This window comes from Gilbertella persicaria (assembly GCF_025201335.1).
Source record: "Gilbertella persicaria strain CBS 190.32 chromosome Unknown B0P05scaffold_55, whole genome shotgun sequence".
NCBI classification, from domain to species: domain Eukaryota; kingdom Fungi; phylum Mucoromycota; class Mucoromycetes; order Mucorales; family Choanephoraceae; genus Gilbertella; species Gilbertella persicaria.
In genome coordinates this window covers 123829-139550 of record NW_026252016.1, presented here as the reverse complement: position 1 = coordinate 139550, position 15722 = coordinate 123829, and the positions used below count along the sequence as shown (strand labels likewise).

The 15722-nt window shown below is 37.9% G+C and overlaps 11 protein-coding genes across 11 annotated transcripts; 6 read left to right on the top strand and 5 right to left on the bottom strand.

Moving 5' to 3' along the window:
- Positions 1-159: 159 nt before the first annotated feature.
- B0P05DRAFT_439744 (Homeodomain-like protein) lies at positions 160-686 on the top strand (the record flags this gene model as incomplete). The annotated part of the gene is made up of 2 exons (XM_051573743.1): positions 160-305; positions 350-686. Coding segments are annotated over 2 exons (483 nt in total), but the record flags the coding sequence as incomplete, so codon positions are not given.
- A 599-nt stretch (positions 687-1285) lies between these two features.
- Positions 1286-1656, bottom strand: B0P05DRAFT_517595 (TOM7 family-domain-containing protein). The gene is made up of 3 exons (XM_051575714.1): positions 1588-1656; positions 1445-1542; positions 1286-1392 (listed from the first exon to the last, which is right to left on the bottom strand). Exons 1-3 carry the CDS (start codon positions 1618-1620, stop codon positions 1371-1373), a joined length of 153 nt encoding a protein of 50 aa, XP_051430651.1. The 5' UTR covers positions 1621-1656; the 3' UTR covers positions 1286-1370.
- A 105-nt stretch (positions 1657-1761) lies between these two features.
- Positions 1762-2997, top strand: B0P05DRAFT_478925 (uncharacterized protein; the record flags this gene model as incomplete). Its single annotated transcript, XM_051575038.1, has 1 exon — positions 1762-2997. The coding sequence occupies one exon, from the start codon at positions 1762-1764 to the stop codon at positions 2995-2997; it is 1236 nt and encodes a 411-aa protein (XP_051430650.1).
- A 474-nt stretch (positions 2998-3471) lies between these two features.
- On the bottom strand, positions 3472-3972 carry B0P05DRAFT_478933 (uncharacterized protein; the record flags this gene model as incomplete). The annotated part of the gene is made up of 1 exon (XM_051575039.1): positions 3472-3972. One exon carries the CDS (start codon positions 3970-3972, stop codon positions 3472-3474), a length of 501 nt encoding a protein of 166 aa, XP_051430649.1.
- Positions 3973-4077: 105 nt separating this feature from the next.
- On the bottom strand, positions 4078-6924 carry B0P05DRAFT_478818 (uncharacterized protein; the record flags this gene model as incomplete). The annotated part of the gene is made up of 2 exons (XM_051575032.1): positions 4078-6077; positions 6120-6924. The coding sequence occupies 2 exons, from the start codon at positions 6922-6924 to the stop codon at positions 4078-4080; spliced, it is 2805 nt and encodes a 934-aa protein (XP_051430648.1).
- A 106-nt stretch (positions 6925-7030) lies between these two features.
- B0P05DRAFT_559811 (cytoplasmic tRNA 2-thiolation protein 1) lies at positions 7031-8477 on the top strand. The gene is made up of 4 exons (XM_051580310.1): positions 7031-7229; positions 7277-7630; positions 7673-8088; positions 8136-8477. The coding sequence occupies exons 1-4, from the start codon at positions 7046-7048 to the stop codon at positions 8334-8336; spliced, it is 1155 nt and encodes a 384-aa protein (XP_051430647.1). The 5' UTR covers positions 7031-7045; the 3' UTR covers positions 8337-8477.
- A 23-nt stretch (positions 8478-8500) lies between these two features.
- On the top strand, positions 8501-9365 carry B0P05DRAFT_575159 (Alpha/Beta hydrolase protein; the record flags this gene model as incomplete). Its single annotated transcript, XM_051581629.1, has 4 exons — positions 8501-8611; positions 8664-8710; positions 8758-8911; positions 8955-9365. The coding sequence occupies 4 exons, from the start codon at positions 8501-8503 to the stop codon at positions 9363-9365; spliced, it is 723 nt and encodes a 240-aa protein (XP_051430646.1).
- Positions 9366-9387: 22 nt separating this feature from the next.
- Positions 9388-10850, bottom strand: B0P05DRAFT_591268 (FAD dependent oxidoreductase; the record flags this gene model as incomplete). Its single annotated transcript, XM_051582887.1, has 4 exons — positions 9388-9574; positions 9618-10263; positions 10311-10637; positions 10685-10850. The coding sequence occupies 4 exons, from the start codon at positions 10848-10850 to the stop codon at positions 9388-9390; spliced, it is 1326 nt and encodes a 441-aa protein (XP_051430645.1).
- A 36-nt stretch (positions 10851-10886) lies between these two features.
- B0P05DRAFT_559796 (FAD dependent oxidoreductase) lies at positions 10887-12971 on the bottom strand. The gene is made up of 6 exons (XM_051580309.1): positions 12390-12971; positions 12017-12346; positions 11582-11975; positions 11372-11536; positions 11216-11311; positions 10887-11160 (listed from the first exon to the last, which is right to left on the bottom strand). The coding sequence occupies exons 1-6, from the start codon at positions 12550-12552 to the stop codon at positions 10935-10937; spliced, it is 1374 nt and encodes a 457-aa protein (XP_051430644.1). The 5' UTR covers positions 12553-12971; the 3' UTR covers positions 10887-10934.
- Positions 12972-12977: 6 nt separating this feature from the next.
- B0P05DRAFT_559794 (uncharacterized protein) lies at positions 12978-14040 on the top strand. Its single transcript, XM_051580308.1, has 2 exons — positions 12978-13650; positions 13691-14040. Exons 1-2 carry the CDS (start codon positions 13013-13015, stop codon positions 13944-13946), a joined length of 894 nt encoding a protein of 297 aa, XP_051430643.1. The 5' UTR covers positions 12978-13012; the 3' UTR covers positions 13947-14040.
- A 1300-nt stretch (positions 14041-15340) lies between these two features.
- Positions 15341-15708, top strand: B0P05DRAFT_591265 (uncharacterized protein; the record flags this gene model as incomplete). The annotated part of the gene is made up of 2 exons (XM_051582886.1): positions 15341-15394; positions 15442-15708. 2 exons carry the CDS (start codon positions 15341-15343, stop codon positions 15706-15708), a joined length of 321 nt encoding a protein of 106 aa, XP_051430642.1.
- Positions 15709-15722: the final 14 nt, after the last annotated feature.

The window sequence follows — 15722 nt, the reverse complement described above, 5'->3', positions numbered from 1 at the left end:
TAATAAACATTCCGATGCAAGATGTCACCTGTAGGTAGTAAACGACGATTTTCGCTCGGAGGATATGATGGTCCTCGATGGACACCCTACACGCCTTTCATGTCTCCTATTGTAACAACCACACGAAGTCATTCAGTCAAGCGAAACAAAAGACCTTCAACCTATTCGCGTTGGACAGTGGAAGAAGATGAGCTATTAAAGCAAGCAGTTCAGCTTCATGGTCCACATAAATGGTCTTTGATTGCTTCTCATGTGCCTAATCGAACACCTATGCAATGTTCTACACGATGGCTTGGTGCTTTGAAGTGAGTGAATTGTATGTCTGTGATATTGTGCTCATTTCCTTTAGTCCTAATATACACAAGGGACGTTGGACAGAAAATGAAGATGCCATCTTGCGTTATTCTGTGCTTGAATATGCCAATGTGACTGATAATGAAGGTCGCTTACAGCCCATTCCTTGGAATAAGATTGCTGAGCGTATTCCTAATCGTACAGGTATCCAATGTCAAGCCAGATGGACCGAGGCATTGGATCCTTATGTCCGTAAAGGCAAATGGGGTGCTGAGGAAGATACTTTACTTAGAATGGGTGTGAATGATTTTGGTCGCTGTTGGATTCGAATAGCAGAAACAATTCCAGGAAGAACACAACGGCAATGTCGTACACGATGGATGCAAATCAAATACAAAGAAGATCGACAGCAGAAATCACAACAAAAACGCAGCAAGCAACAGCAGCAACAGCAACAAGATATGTTGGACGATGTTTCTTCTCAAAGTTATATCTCTTCAGATGAAGAAGAAGAGGAACAAGATCAACAGACACAGAAAATGTTGTGTCAGCAGCGTCAACCACAGCATGAACCTTCGTTTTTTATTGTAGATGACTTTGATACACAACTTGCTCATCATCAAAGCATGATTCAGAGTAATACAAAGAATGCATCTTGTCTAATTGGTGTACCTAATACAACAACAGCAACAACAACATCTACTGTTGACTTTCTTAAAGATGAAGAGTTCTTTTTATCACAAGATTGGTCACTTCATGATTATCAGCAAGACAATACCACTTTTTTATGATTTTAATGCCTTTTTTTTTTTCTTTAAATTATGACTTTTTAACTATGCAATTTTTTTTTAAACATATGTATATATATATATATACATAGCTTCCTTTTCTTTTTTTCTTTTTAATGCTCTCGACTTATATATATATATAGCTTTTCTTTTCTCTTTTTTGTCGCATTAAAAAAAACCATCATAATCTCTGTTTGTTTTTTCTATATACAAGCTATTCTTGTAGTTTTTATTGAATTAAACAAAAGGATGATTGATACAATATAAATGAGTTTTGTACAAGTGAATTTAAGCAAGAGGAGAAACAAGCCTATATAAAACACGGTTAAATCGTATTTTTAAAAGGGTCAGTTCTACTTTACTTGAGAATGGAGGGTCTAGGGTTACTACGGGTCATACCCAAGTAAATAACAAAAGGAATAAAACCCCAATGAATGATGGTTTTTGTAACGTCAGCAACCTATTTAGATAGTCAGAAAATAGCATCTATTTTGTGTCTGTTTACCTTGTAAAGAGTGTCTTTGGTAGAATCGTTCATTTCTTAATGTGAAAGAAGAAGAAAAAAAAAACAAATAGCGGAAAATTTAGACTGGGGGAGATGAGCCAATCAGCAAGGTGGCTTGTATAAAAGAGAGAAAATTTGTACCTAGTTTCTCACTTTTTCCTTTTTTTTTTCGTTATGTCTGAAAAAATCATCCCTACTGAAGAAGAGTTAATTTCAGCTATCAAGAGCATTAAACTTGAGCAGCCTGAAGCTGGTATCAAGACAGTCACCACGCAAATTCTTGCAGCTAAGCCTGAGTGGCAAGTAAGCGAGAAACGTGTCAAAAAGTATATGCAGTCCACTGGCTTGACCAATTCAACCACCACCAAACAACCTGTCAAGTCAGGTCTTGCAGACGACCCTTCAGTCCCTGTCTCTTATATCGATCCTAAGCTTGACTTCAAGTCTGTTTCCGACTGTGTCGTGGCTCGTATGGTCGACCCTGTGACAGGCAAAGGTCTGTTTGCTGCTCGAGACATCAAAAAAGACGAAATCTTATTTACCGAGACACCTTTTACTTACTTTCCTCCTTGGGAAGGCTATCAATTGGCTCGTAATGGCAATGCCTGTGGTCTCTGCTGTAAGCCCTTATTGTATCCTAACCGTCTAACACAACACTGTGGTCACTGCAACATGTATTATTGTAGTAAAGAATGCCGTGCCAAAGCATGGGAGAGTTTCCATCAATTAGAATGTACTCATTTAAACAACAAGATTGGATCCTTTATTGCATTTTGTGAGATTGAGAAATGGCAAGCACCTATGGCTGTTTCTCGTATTTACGCCCAATTGATTTTGGCCCATCAGCGCGGTGAATTAGATCAAGTCATGGGTCATTTAGATGCCTTTGCTACTGTGTCACAAGAAGAACGTCAAGCCAAAGAAACAGAATGGATTTTTATGGAAGGACCTACCCGAGAATTATGGACCAAGGCACGTGACTTGTTGCGTGCTGCTTATAAAGTGCCACCCAAGAAATGCAAGATCACAAAGCCTTTGCCTGACAGTCTATTGACATCGTTATTTGACGACGAAGCTACCTTTTTAAACTATTTAGGTAAATTCAACATCAACAATCAAAACGGTGGCATGTATCTTGTTCATTCACACATCAACCATAACTGTTATCCTAATGTCAGTATTGACTACCCTCAAAAGCACTCACAATACAAGATTACAGTTCGCGCTATTCGAGATATCAAAAAAGACGAACAATTGTACGAAACCTATGTCAATCCTCGATGGAATAAGGAAACCCGTCAAACTTATTTAGACAAGTCTTATTTGTTTACCTGTCAATGTGACCGTTGTAAAAATGATACACCTTTGACAGACGAATTGCGTCAAGGTCTTCGATTAAGAAGCGAATAAAGAAAAAAAAGTTTTATTGGTGTTGCATGTCTTGCAATATGTCTAAAAGTGTAGAAATGCCTTGAAGAAATCCTTCATCTGGATACAGAGAACCTTTTTCGGGTGGGTATGTCATGTTGGCTTGATTGGTGTCCATTTCGGTTTTTGTGATACAGTGGGTAAAGTCAATAAGTTTAGTGGTTATTTTATCAAGACAAAAAGCGTCATAGACAATCAATAGACTTGCACCATAGAATCGATAGCCAACCATGTCTTTGTTAATCACTTTATACAGTTCTTGAAGGTGTTGAATCAAGATGGGTATAAAACAAGGACCATTGTGAAGAAAATGGTGAATGGTTTGACGAAACCCTTCTGGTGATAATGTGCGCCCTACGTATTTATCTTGTAGATCATATTGTTTTTTATTTAATTGGTACACCTTTTATGTTTATTATTATATGTTGTGTCTTTTATACTAAATAAAGTATCTTGTCATGAAAAAAAAAAGAGGCTTACCTGCATACCACACACACGAACACCTAATTGACTACTTGTAGACTGTTCACACTTTGTCTTTTGACTTTTCATCTTTGTTTCTGTCACATAAACACCATGCTGTCTTGTACCCATCTTTAAATCAAGGATACAAGGCTTTTCAAGACCAAGTGTCAAGTCTTCCATGACCATAAATGGCTCGCCTATGGAGATAATAGAAGGAGGATCCACTTGACCATGCTGTTGGAATTGACAGAGTCTTTTTCGATCAGACGGTAATGCAATGTCTGGAAATCCCTTGTCATAAACAACATGGATAAGTCCCATATATCTAGGAAGAAAAGGTTTTAATCCTTCATACTTCATGACATTTAAATAAAATGCATGTTCATTCGTTTTAATGGCTTTACATAAAGGACCATTTGATAACCGAAACATGGCTACATGACCACCTGCTTTATGTTTTAAAGGTAATAAAGACAGCTTTTCTTCTTTCATTTCATTTTATACTAAAAAGAATAATAAAGAATGAATATTTAAAAAAAAATCAAATTTATGGTATTGGCTTATTGGCCAGGTATGTTGATGTCATCTATCTAGATTTTAATTGATTTGTTCATGCATAATATTTTGTGATGCTTTAAACAATGATAGATCAGATAAGCGCTTTAGATAATCAGTACTGATATCAATGGTAGCCTGAATATCTTCCTGCAAATCTTCTGGCTGTCGAATCAATTTGACGAATTTAGCTAATGGTTCATAAAACAAAGGTGTGCTCATCAATTGCCTCTGAACGTCTTGTTTGATACTAAGTGAATTATTTGTTGAATCTACTGTCGAGACTGAGAGCAACAATCGCAAAAGAAAATTAAACAGTCGCTGTACAAGTGTAGTTAATGCTTTTAAGCAGCCATTGTTGTGTGTGGATGTGTTGGATTCGCGTAAATACTTCTCAAGTTCTTCTTCATGTTTACGCATCATGGAGCGTAATTTGTTGTGAGGTAATTTACCATGTTTCTTTAGTTTTCGGCGTTGTTTTTTGGAAAGCTTTTTTTCTGCTGTGTTGGATGGTTGCACTGTGGTTGCCAGGTCCAGTTCTTCAGACAATTCAATCATGAGATGAATAATGTTGGCATTGATACGCTTGTAGGTTGTCTCTATGCCTTGTGTCTCGCAAGCAACCTCCAGAATGAGCTCAAACAGACTGTCTGGCTCAGGTGCATCAGACAAAAGCACCAAGTCCATCATTGCATCCAAAAACCCAGTATGTTGTATGCCCACATAGATCAGTTTCTTGATCATTTGCTTCATCAAGACAGGGGCTTGATCATAAAGACCAGTACATTGCAAGATCCAGCTTACAGGCACAGTAAAGGTATGATCAGAGACCCATAAATCAAACCAGATTTGAATCAAGCGTTCCTTTTTGACATGATCACCTACCATATCTTGAAACATAGCAGCCAGACCTGTGTGTTTGATGCCATAGATACGATGGGACCTGGTTAGATCCAGTCCATCCAGTGTGATTTGTTGAGGTAAAGGTGTACTGAAATACCACTCAAAATCATCGCGTGTCTTGAACCACTGTCGAAACAGACAGGCACTCACGCTGGTGTCTGCTTGTTCACATACAAGCAATAACACATTCTTTAAGAAGTGGTTTTTAAACCACCTTCTTGACCGAGGCAATTTGGGATCTGTACCAGACATCATGTCTCTTAGGTAATTCAACAACAAGTCAATAAATGACTTTGTCTTTGTACTCAAGAGTTGAGTGACAACCATGTCTTTGGATACTTGTGATTCATCATCAAAATAATGTAACAAGATACTGGCTGATTTACGATGAGTTTGAAGGAGCCATTGGAGACCTGTGTCTGAAAGTGTCTGTAAGAGTGTAGGCACTACATGCGTTGATTGAGTCACGCAAGTGTTTAGCAGCAATAATGTAAACTTGGCATACTGATGGAATGTGTTAGATGACTGTGTAGCAAGCTCTCTTTCAAGTCCTTGGGTCAACCAGCCAGTATAGAACTGAATGATATCTGCACTAGCAGACTTTAAGCAGTCAGCAGCCCAGTCAGTCACTTGATGATTTGGGTTGGGATACAATGTCATTTTCTGCAATACTTTACAGCATCCTTGCATCAAGACACTATCTGTGCAATTACTGAATTGTGAAAGATCAATAAAAGCGCCTGATTTGATTTGATAGGTGGTGTTGTTGATACTGTTGTTTTGAGGTTCTGATAGACTGAACAGCTGTACAAAGGCATAGTAAGGACAAGTACGTATATTGTATTTCTTTTGGTCCAATTGAGACAACAAAGTATCCATCACCACATCCAAATGTCGATGAAAACGATCTCGCATAGTCCAGTCAGACAAAAGAAGGTCCAATATTGACTTTTGATCTGTAGGATAGTGGTCAAGGATCAAGTTTTTCAAGTGCATGTCAAATGCCTGAGATGCTATTGTACTCATCTGTTGAATCCAAAATAAAGTGCCCTTTTGAATTGCTTTGGTTTGAGCATGTTTATCAGCTGGTGTAGCTGCTAAAATATCTTGATTTAGCAATGGATTTTTATCCAGAGTGTCTATGCTATGTTATCAATCTTTGTATTGAGAGATGAATTTACCTAAAGGTGTATAAAACTGACTCATTATACTTCGATCCTGACATACATCTTTAAAGCAAATGTACCCCAACATAACTTCATCTTTTGTAAAAGACGCTCTAACAAGTCCAGATCCCCACTGTTGATCCAACTGGGTTGATAAATACGGTGCATTCGATTCTTTCAAAATCGTCCACATCTCTTGAATAGCTGTCAAAGACACAATCTTCTGTCGCACTCCCTTTTCGAGAAAGTCAATATATATCTTTTTTACATCACCTTGGTGAATATAGTCTGCTTCATCTTCTAGAAAAGTACAACAATTGAGCCATAAATGACTCATTAAAGCAGCTGAATTGGAACGCATAAATTGAATCATGCCTAAAATCCATGCATTGGATGTATTGATAGACTGCGGTTCCCTGAGTAGTGCCAATACAAGTCCATACAGATATACGAGGACTGTCATATTATCGTGCAAAGCAGACCATGTCTGACGCGTGAAGTAGTGTGAAAACTGAGTTAACCAAGTTATGTCGTATTGGTCAATAATGCCTTTGATGCAACTGCGTAAAGAGTCTATAATAATGGACTTGGTATATTGGGCATGGTATGGATCATCGTCAGATACAATGGATAGAATGACACGAATAAAATAATCAAAGAACAGAAAGGATTCTTGTCTGTTGCTAGGATAGACATATGTTGTACTGGTCCGTATTTTCTCTAATGTGCTTGTATTATCATTTTTCTCGAGCAATACTTGTAGATCAGACAGTGAAATGGTATTGTCTTTTTGGTTATTTAACAGGCTACTAAGATCCATAGAGAAAGAGAGAGGGAAAGAAAGAGGGAAAGGATTGGACCTGAAGAGCATTGACAGTCACAGGTCACTTTCTCATTTTTTTTTTTTTTTTTTTTTGCACAGCTGTCTTTTATACTTCATCATGGTCAAACTCTGTGTGCTCTGTGCTAAGCGAAGAGCCGTTCTCAAGAGACCCAAGACAGGTCAACAAATTTGCCAAGAATGTTTTTATTATGTCTTTGAAACTGAGATTCATCATACGATTCAAGACAGCAACCTTTTCCAAAGAGGAGAACGAGTGGCTATTGGCGCCAGTGGAGGAAAAGGTAAGTGACGGTTCTGCTCTTTTCTTATGAGTTGACACTGTCAATAGATTCCACTGTCCTTGCACATGTGATGAAGACATTGAATGATCGTTATGATTATGGTCTCGATCTATATTTACTATCTGTCGATGAAGGTATCACAGGCTACCGAGATGATTCCTTAGAAACTGTCAAGCGTAATCAACAACAATATGAATTACCTCTCAAGATTGTATCTTATCATGATTTGTATGGTTGGAGTATGGATGAGATTGTGCGTGAAGTAGGCAGAAAGAACAACTGTACCTATTGTGGTGTGTTTAGACGTCAAGCATTAGATCGAGGTGCTGTCATGTTGGGGGTCAGTCATATTGTGACTGGCCATAATGCAGATGATATAGCCGAGACAGTATTGATGAACAGTAAGTTACTGCATACAACATCCCCTTTCTAACTTGAACAAGTCTTTCGCGGTGATATCGCAAGACTCGGTAGATGTACAGAAATCGTGACTCAGGGCGAAAGTAACATTCGACGATCCAAGCCATTCAAATATACCTATGAAAAAGAGATTGTCATGTATGCTTATTTTAAGAAACTGGATTACTTTTCAACAGAATGCATTTATTCACCTAATGCTTATCGTGGTCATGCTCGTACTTTCTTGAAAGATTTAGAAGCCATTCGACCCAGTGCTATTATTGATATTATCAAATCGGGAGAAGCATTTGAAATCAAAACAGGCACAAAGATGCCTACCCAAACTGTGTGTGAGCGTTGTGGGTACATGTCTTCTAATGCTCTATGTAAAGCCTGTATGTTATTAGAAGGTCTTAACCGAGGTCTACCCCGATTAGGTATAGGCAAGACATCCAAGACAGTAAGCGCCAATGTAGATAGATAGCATATAACTCATATTTCATATAGCGTCGTGAAGAACTTGAAAATGCTACTCCTTTAGATGATCATGTAGTTAAAGTACAACACTTTTCAGAAATCAAGCGCGATCAAGATCAACCGCAGCTTGTTCATCCCAAGGATCCTAAAGAAGTGTACACACCTCCGCCTCGAGTTCCCGGAGGAATTTTGCACGATGCCCAGCTAAGCAAGAAAGACGTTAGTTGGTAATTTACATTGATTATTAATCCTAATTTTATTATTATCCCGAAAATGGGAATATCTGAACTCGATCGAATCTATGCCGGAAAAATGTTTTCCCATGTTTATAAATATATAAATAAATAAATAAAAAACTTTGCAATTCTTGACTCTTCTTTTTATTTAAATTAAAAATGGCATTCACAAAGGCCTGTTGTACTCTTCCTCCTGTTCAATCTGACTACACTCCTGTTGGTGCTGTAGAAAAGATTGATGACCTTGATGTTTACACTATTGGTCCCAAGGTAAGATTTAAACACCATGTCTATTGAGTGGCTGACACTTGTGACTCAATAGGACGCGAAGAAGGCTGTTCTTGTGATCTATGATATCTTTGGTTTCCAGTAAAGTATCCTTGATGGTTAAACACAATGTACTAACTTTATTCTAGCCCCAACACAATGCAATTCTGTGATATTTTGGCCAAGAACTGTGGTTGGAAGGTTGTGATGCCTGATTTCCTTCGCGGTGATTATTGGAATTTTGAACGAGGCGATATGTCTGCTTTGATTGCCTGGATCACCAAAGTTGGCACTCTTGAAAACGTAAGTAACCATAGATACGACTGTAACTAAGATGGGGGGTTAGATGACACCTGACATCAACCGTGTCCAAGAACAACTCAAGAAAGATGGCGCAGAATCTGCTGCTATTGTTGGTTTCTGTTGGGGTGCCAAGATTGGTGTTGCCTTGACTTCCAATCCTTTCTTTGCTGGCGCTTCCTTGATCCATCCTTCCTTTGTCGATGTCAAGGATGCCGAAAAGGCCGGTGCTCCTATCCTTGCTATTCCCTCCAAGAATGAACCCGATATGACTGAATACATGCAAATTTTATCTAAGAAGCCTTTTGGTGCTTTATGTAAGCATGTTCGCTTTGATGATCAAGGCCATGGTTTCTGTGCTGCTCGTGGTAATTACGCTGATGAGCAAAACGCCAAGAGAGCTAATGAAGCTATTCAAATGACTGCTCAATTCTTTACCGAATGTTTCAAGCAATAAATTATTTATTCCAATAAAGCAACTATAGTTTGGATGATCTCAATTCTGCCTGTGTGACCATTCTGATTGTATGATGTTCATCTATCAAAAGAGGTCGATCATAAAAGCCTTGGCGTGGTTGCACTTTTCTCCATGCCCATGCTTTTGTGTATTCATTCTCTTGGTTTTCAATGACTTCTACAATTCTCGTTCCCATCATAGGAAGGAATCTAGGGGATATTAGTCTTTTTTTCAAAAAAATAAGTGGCTTACTTCATAGCATGCCCAGAATCACCAGCAGCTACAACTAAATTATCATAATCAGGATGAGGACTAACAATAAAATCCCCATCAATAGAGTCTGAATACCAGCATACGCGCGCATAAGTGATATCTAATGCATTGGTGATGGGTAAAAACTTGGCTAAATAAGTACGGAAATCTTTGACTGCTTGTACAGGAATCGTATCATGTTCATGCGTCACTTGTGTACGAGGCACAGAGACACCATCTTGAGGACGAGGATTCAAATACCCAGTAGCATGTTTAGCAATCTTCATCACACCATGGCCATTATCAGGGAACCCATAGAATCCTGCACGACTAAAGTCACCAAACCAGACAGGCAAGTCTTTAAGAGCTTGTTTGATCTGTTCTGTCGGTCTAAAGTGAATCACAACTTGGCCTGTAGCAATCACTTGATCATGCATATCAATGACACTGGAGGTCCAAGAACCCGTGCACATCACAACACGGTCTGCTAAATGAGATTGGCCATCCTTGGTTTTAATGCCGACCACAGAGCGAGCTTGTGTAATCAATTGAGTAAAACAGCCTTGATCGCCCAATACAAACTTGACACCATTGTCTTGACATTTCTGATAAATATGCTTGATGGCCTCAGCAGAGTTGCACCAACCTATCCTGAGGTATGAGTATGTCAACGTGATGTTAGAATAGCATTACCTCCTACTTTGTTGTAATAAGCAGCACTGATGCCGTTCTTGACAGCATTCTCAAAAAAGGGATATCTTGACACAAGTTCTTGAGGACTCAATTCTTCAATCCAATCATTATGACCAGCAGCTCGAATATGCTTTAGACTGTGTAGTTCGTTCTCACAGAGCTTGTCTTCACCACTAAAGACCAAGAGTCCTGTGTTATGATAGACAGGAACAAGTCCTTGTGCCTTTCTTTCTTGGTTCCATTGATTCCAAATGTCGATAGAATCAATAGCGAGATCCGTATACAGACGAGCATCGCCATAGTCCATACGAACCACTTTACTGATGTCTATACAAAAGCCCATCAATGTTTATGCACACCCAGGATAATCCTACCATTCGAAGCTGCATCTCGAACAGGAATGGATTCGCGATCATAGACCCAAATATCATAATTTTTCTCCTTGCTTAATGAGAGTGTATAGGCAGTAGATAGACCAAAGCATCCACCGCCGACAATAATAATCTTGGAACCAGGTTTAGGTGCTGTATAAGTATGCATTTGAAAATGAATTATAGAAAAAAAAAAAAGAAAACATTTTTTTCTCTCTTTTTATATGAACTTTTTTTTATTAAGGTAAAGAAATTAAAGTTTAGCTCTGGGATCAACTTTGAATTCTTCTAATGTTGCCATTCTGGCTTCCTTATTGTTGGGCTCACATAACACCAATCTTTGTAACAAAGCATCAGCCCGAAGACCATCTAGTTTGGTATCTTGGGTCTGCATGTTTCTCCATTTCCATGCACGGGCATAGTCTGTATCTTTACCTTCAATGATCTCCCTAATCTTGAAACCCAAGACGGGAATAAACCTAGATAAGCAGAGTGAGTTTATCTCATCTTGATTTTTTTTTCTCATGCTTATACTTTAATCCGTGTCCAGAATCTCCTGTGGCCACAATAAGATTTTTATAATCTGGATGAGGACCAATAACAAAATCACCATCAATGGAATCCGAATACCTAATATGTATGAGACACAAAGTCATGGCAAAGTCATGATATGCGTTACAATATACTTACCAACATACGCGAGCATGCGAGATATTTAATTTGGAGGTTTCTGGAAGAAATTTGTTCAAAAACTTTCGAAAACCATGAAGAGCACCAATAGGAATTGTATCTTGTGCATGAGTCACTTGGGTTCGAGGAAAAGAGACACCGTCTTTTAAACAAGGATTCAAGTAACTACAAGGAATAAGTTTATGGTGATTGTTGATAGAGGAATATTACCCGCTATGGTGTTTGCCAACTTTCATTTTTCCATCTGCATTAGGAGGAAATCCATAATAGCCTGTGTTGGATAAGTTACCACACCAGACAGGCATATTTTCCCAGGATTTGAGAAGATGTTGAGGAGGCTTAAATTGAATCACTTGTTGTCCAGTAGCTGTTACTTGCTGATACATATCCACTAAACTAGCAGTCCATGAGCCTGTTGTTAAAATGACAAGGTCACCATAGTGAGTGATATCATCTTGTGTCTTGATACCAATGACCGTTTGAGGCTGCTTAGGATCTCTCACTAATTCCTGTAAACAGCCTTCATTGCCCACCACGAATTTGACGCCAAGTTGAACGCATTTGTTGTAGAGATGCTTCACAGCTTCTGAAGAATTGCACCAGCCTAAGCATACAGTTAGATAAATACGACTAACCAACACTTACCTCCTGCTTTATTGAAATAAGCTGTATTAAATCCATTCTCAACAGCTTGCTTAAATAAGGGGAAACGCTGAATGATTTGTTCTGGGCTTGTGAATTCCTCTACAAGATGACCATACCCAGCTTCACGAATGTTCTTTAAACAGTCGTTTTCAAATTTACCCATCTTGTCTTTGTCACTGAACAAAAGGACACCTACATTATGGTACACAGGATCTAATTTTTGCTCTTGACGTTCTTTATTCCATTCATCCCAGATAGTAAATGCTTCCATCATGAGATGCATATAAAGGGTGTCGTTGGCATAATCCATACGTACGATTTTATTGATGTCTACAGGCTGTCAATACATATGGTTTGTTTATTTATTATTTACCGCATGAGGCTGCATCAGGGGAAGGAATTTCGTTGCGATCAAACACATAGATTTCATATTGGTTTTTAAGTGCAAGTGCATAAGCAGTAGAGATACCAAAGCAGCCACCACCTACAATGATGATCTTAGATCCAGGAGCAGGGGGAGAATAGCCAATGGACATAACGAAGAAAAGTGATGGAAGTGAAAAGAAAAAAAGTGCACTTTAGATTATCTTGAACTCTATAGATATCCATTTATAGTAAATGAATTTATACTGTTTGATTTTATTGGCTCAAAGTTTGATCGGAAGGATGCAGGTTAGTTTTTGCTTCAATGAATTACCCATTGTCGAGTAAAATAGAAATATACATTTTATGATTTGAAATTATGGGTCATTCTAGTTGCTTCAAAGTGCTTCACTGACGTAATGAGTTTATAATGCTTAGCATTGATCGATAAACAGTGTTGCTACGAAAAAAGCAATCTGATAAAAAAAAATAGTCACGACTATACTTTGTTTGAATGGTGCGCAACTCATTTGAAATCCGCCAATCAATGCAATTGCATTTCTATCCTATCATGTCTTTTCTATCTCCCTACCATTTCTTTTTTTTTCTTTCTTCATCTTTTTTATTATTATTATGGCTTTTATTCAACAACAAAGAAGACCTACTTATAGAACCTTGAACTTTTCTTCTTCTTCTCTTGAAGAATGCTCCGACTACGCACAACAACAGCCATTTACCTCTGATTCTGATAATGATTGGCACGTTATTAGCTCAGCATTACCTTCTTCTACATCACCTATCTCGACCACAAGTTCACCTTTATTGTTAGCTTCCAACCGAAATCATCCATCAGATACAGAGTCATTTTCTGATCTAGACGCCAATGCTTTTTTGCCTTCCCATGATGGTACTGGCACATTTCTGATGGAAGACTCCTCAGACCAGAATAGTCTACCTTCCTCTGACGAAGATTCACCCACTGAATTTGAAAAAGCCATTCATGGTCTTATGCTGGATCATACAGAAGATGAAGTAGATTCTGACCAAGATGTATTAGACTTATTAGCAACGATTGAACCACCTTCATTTACTAAAGTTGAGCCATCTCATTTTATACCAACGACAGCAGGCATAGGCTCACAAGATTTAGTAGTGATGGGTGTGTCATCATCGTCAGCTGAGATAGCTGATCATGTCGTGGCATCGTCAGACGAAAACAATAGTGCCACAAGTATAAAGTTTACTAGCAAAAGACAACAAAACCTCGACAGGTAAGGGTTACTCATAAACACATAAGCTTATATTCAATAGTATTCCTGTACATCATCCAGGTATACCAGGTTCGAATACATCCAATGCTATTCTCTCTGTTGTTTGGAATAGTCTTCGGAAGATAACAAATCATTTGATAGAGAATGATACCAACACAGTAGAAACAATCAGCTCACTTATGTCGGAAGCTGTGTTTGAAGGATGCATGCCTTTTGGCTCTCATTTACATATGGAGATAGACAATAGCATTCGGACATCTTCCTCCTTCTTTGAACACAACATTGCAGCTATTTAATGTCACTCCTTATCTTCGATTGTTTGTTTATTTTCTGTAAACGTTTAAATTGATAGAAATAAATCATAGTTACTCTATCCGTTGTGATTGGCCCAGATACTTAAGCTGTCATCTTCCTTACGAGTTTAGTTTAGTTGTTCTTTTTTTTTGAAACATAAGATGTAATTTGGACTGCTTTCATAGAAGAATCAAATGCAGCTTCCCGCTTGCTGTAATTACCGTACTTGTCTGATACCATGGTTAATTTCTCTTTTATGCATCTGTGCGCGATGTTTTTGTTTAAGGGAAATTTTGAGTCAAAAATGTATTTATAAAACATGCAATGATCCATTCAGTGACAAGGAGTTCAGATAAGGCCGTACGTATGCCGTGATAGCGATATAAACGGTATATTCGCTTGTTTAGGCTCAAATGATCAATTGATGTGCTTTTCTCTTTATGATGGTTGAATTGCCCCCTTAAAAACCTAATTTGTACGCATGGGCACATTTGTTGTTGCAAACAATTGAGTCATTCGTTTTTCGTGTCTATTTAACTTATTCAAGTGACAACAGCATTTTTTCTGTCGTTGCGGATCAAAACAAAGACACCTTTTAAATTTGTCAAATAATCAAACACAATGTCCTGGATGGTTATTTCTTTCAAGTTAAGACGCAATTGACCTTTGAGAAATTTGACACGATGTGATTGGTGTCTTGCCTTGGGGGAGTAAAACAGAAACTGCTGATAACTTATTGGCGCTGATCGTCAATCAATTTTTCTTAAACAATTAAAACAACACAGTGTGTACCATTGATCGACCAATGATATGAAGAAAGTGCCTCAGTCTGGAAAGGTCCTTTCAATTCTCATCAAAAACAACAAAACATTAGCTCATTTTTATATCTCCGAAAATGCTAATTCTTTTTTGGGAAGTGCCATTAGAGCCAGTTTCTTTTTTTTATTAGGGGTGTTCATTATTTGAGATTGGGTTACAGATTAAATGATGACAGATGAATCGAAAGTGAAGAACAGAGTAAATAGTGCTTTGTTCCTGAATAAAATAGGAGTGATATGTATGAATACGTTCAAAGGGAACCGTTACGATGATTGAGAATGTCAATTACTTTCTTTGAATGCCAAACACCTATTATTGTCTTTCTCAGACAGAAAATGAGATTTTACTCAAATCCCTAAAAGGGTTAATAAACCTTTTCACAATCCAAGCCATATAATGACTAATTGTATGAGAAATAGGAACAGACAAGTCTTTGGCTCCTCGGAATTACATCTCGGATATAATTAAACTCAGTCTCCGAAGGCCGAGGACAAGAACCGGAAAGTTTTTTGAAAACCCTTAGTGTATTTAAGCAATGAATTATAATTTTCTTCTTTTTTTTTTCTAATAGTTTATTATGAGCACTGTCAATCAACAAACAAAGAGGAAGAATGAGGATATATTAGAAAAGGTACATTTGTACATGATGAAACTCAATGAATTAACCTGTCAAACTAGGAAAACAATGACACAAAACGCATTCATACTTTAGACTATTTAGCATCACCACCAGAAGACCATGTCATGGAAGATACACCTTTATCCCCTATTATGAGACCAACAACACCACCTTTGGGTATGACTTTATGCCATTACAATGCAAACACAGGCTCATACACATCATCGCAAATCAATTCAAACCATGAAGTCAAAAGTCAAATATGTACAGGAATGACACCCGTTTATCGAGCTCCATTTGAACGATGGGGTTCTTGTTTAATATAATAATTAAATAAAAT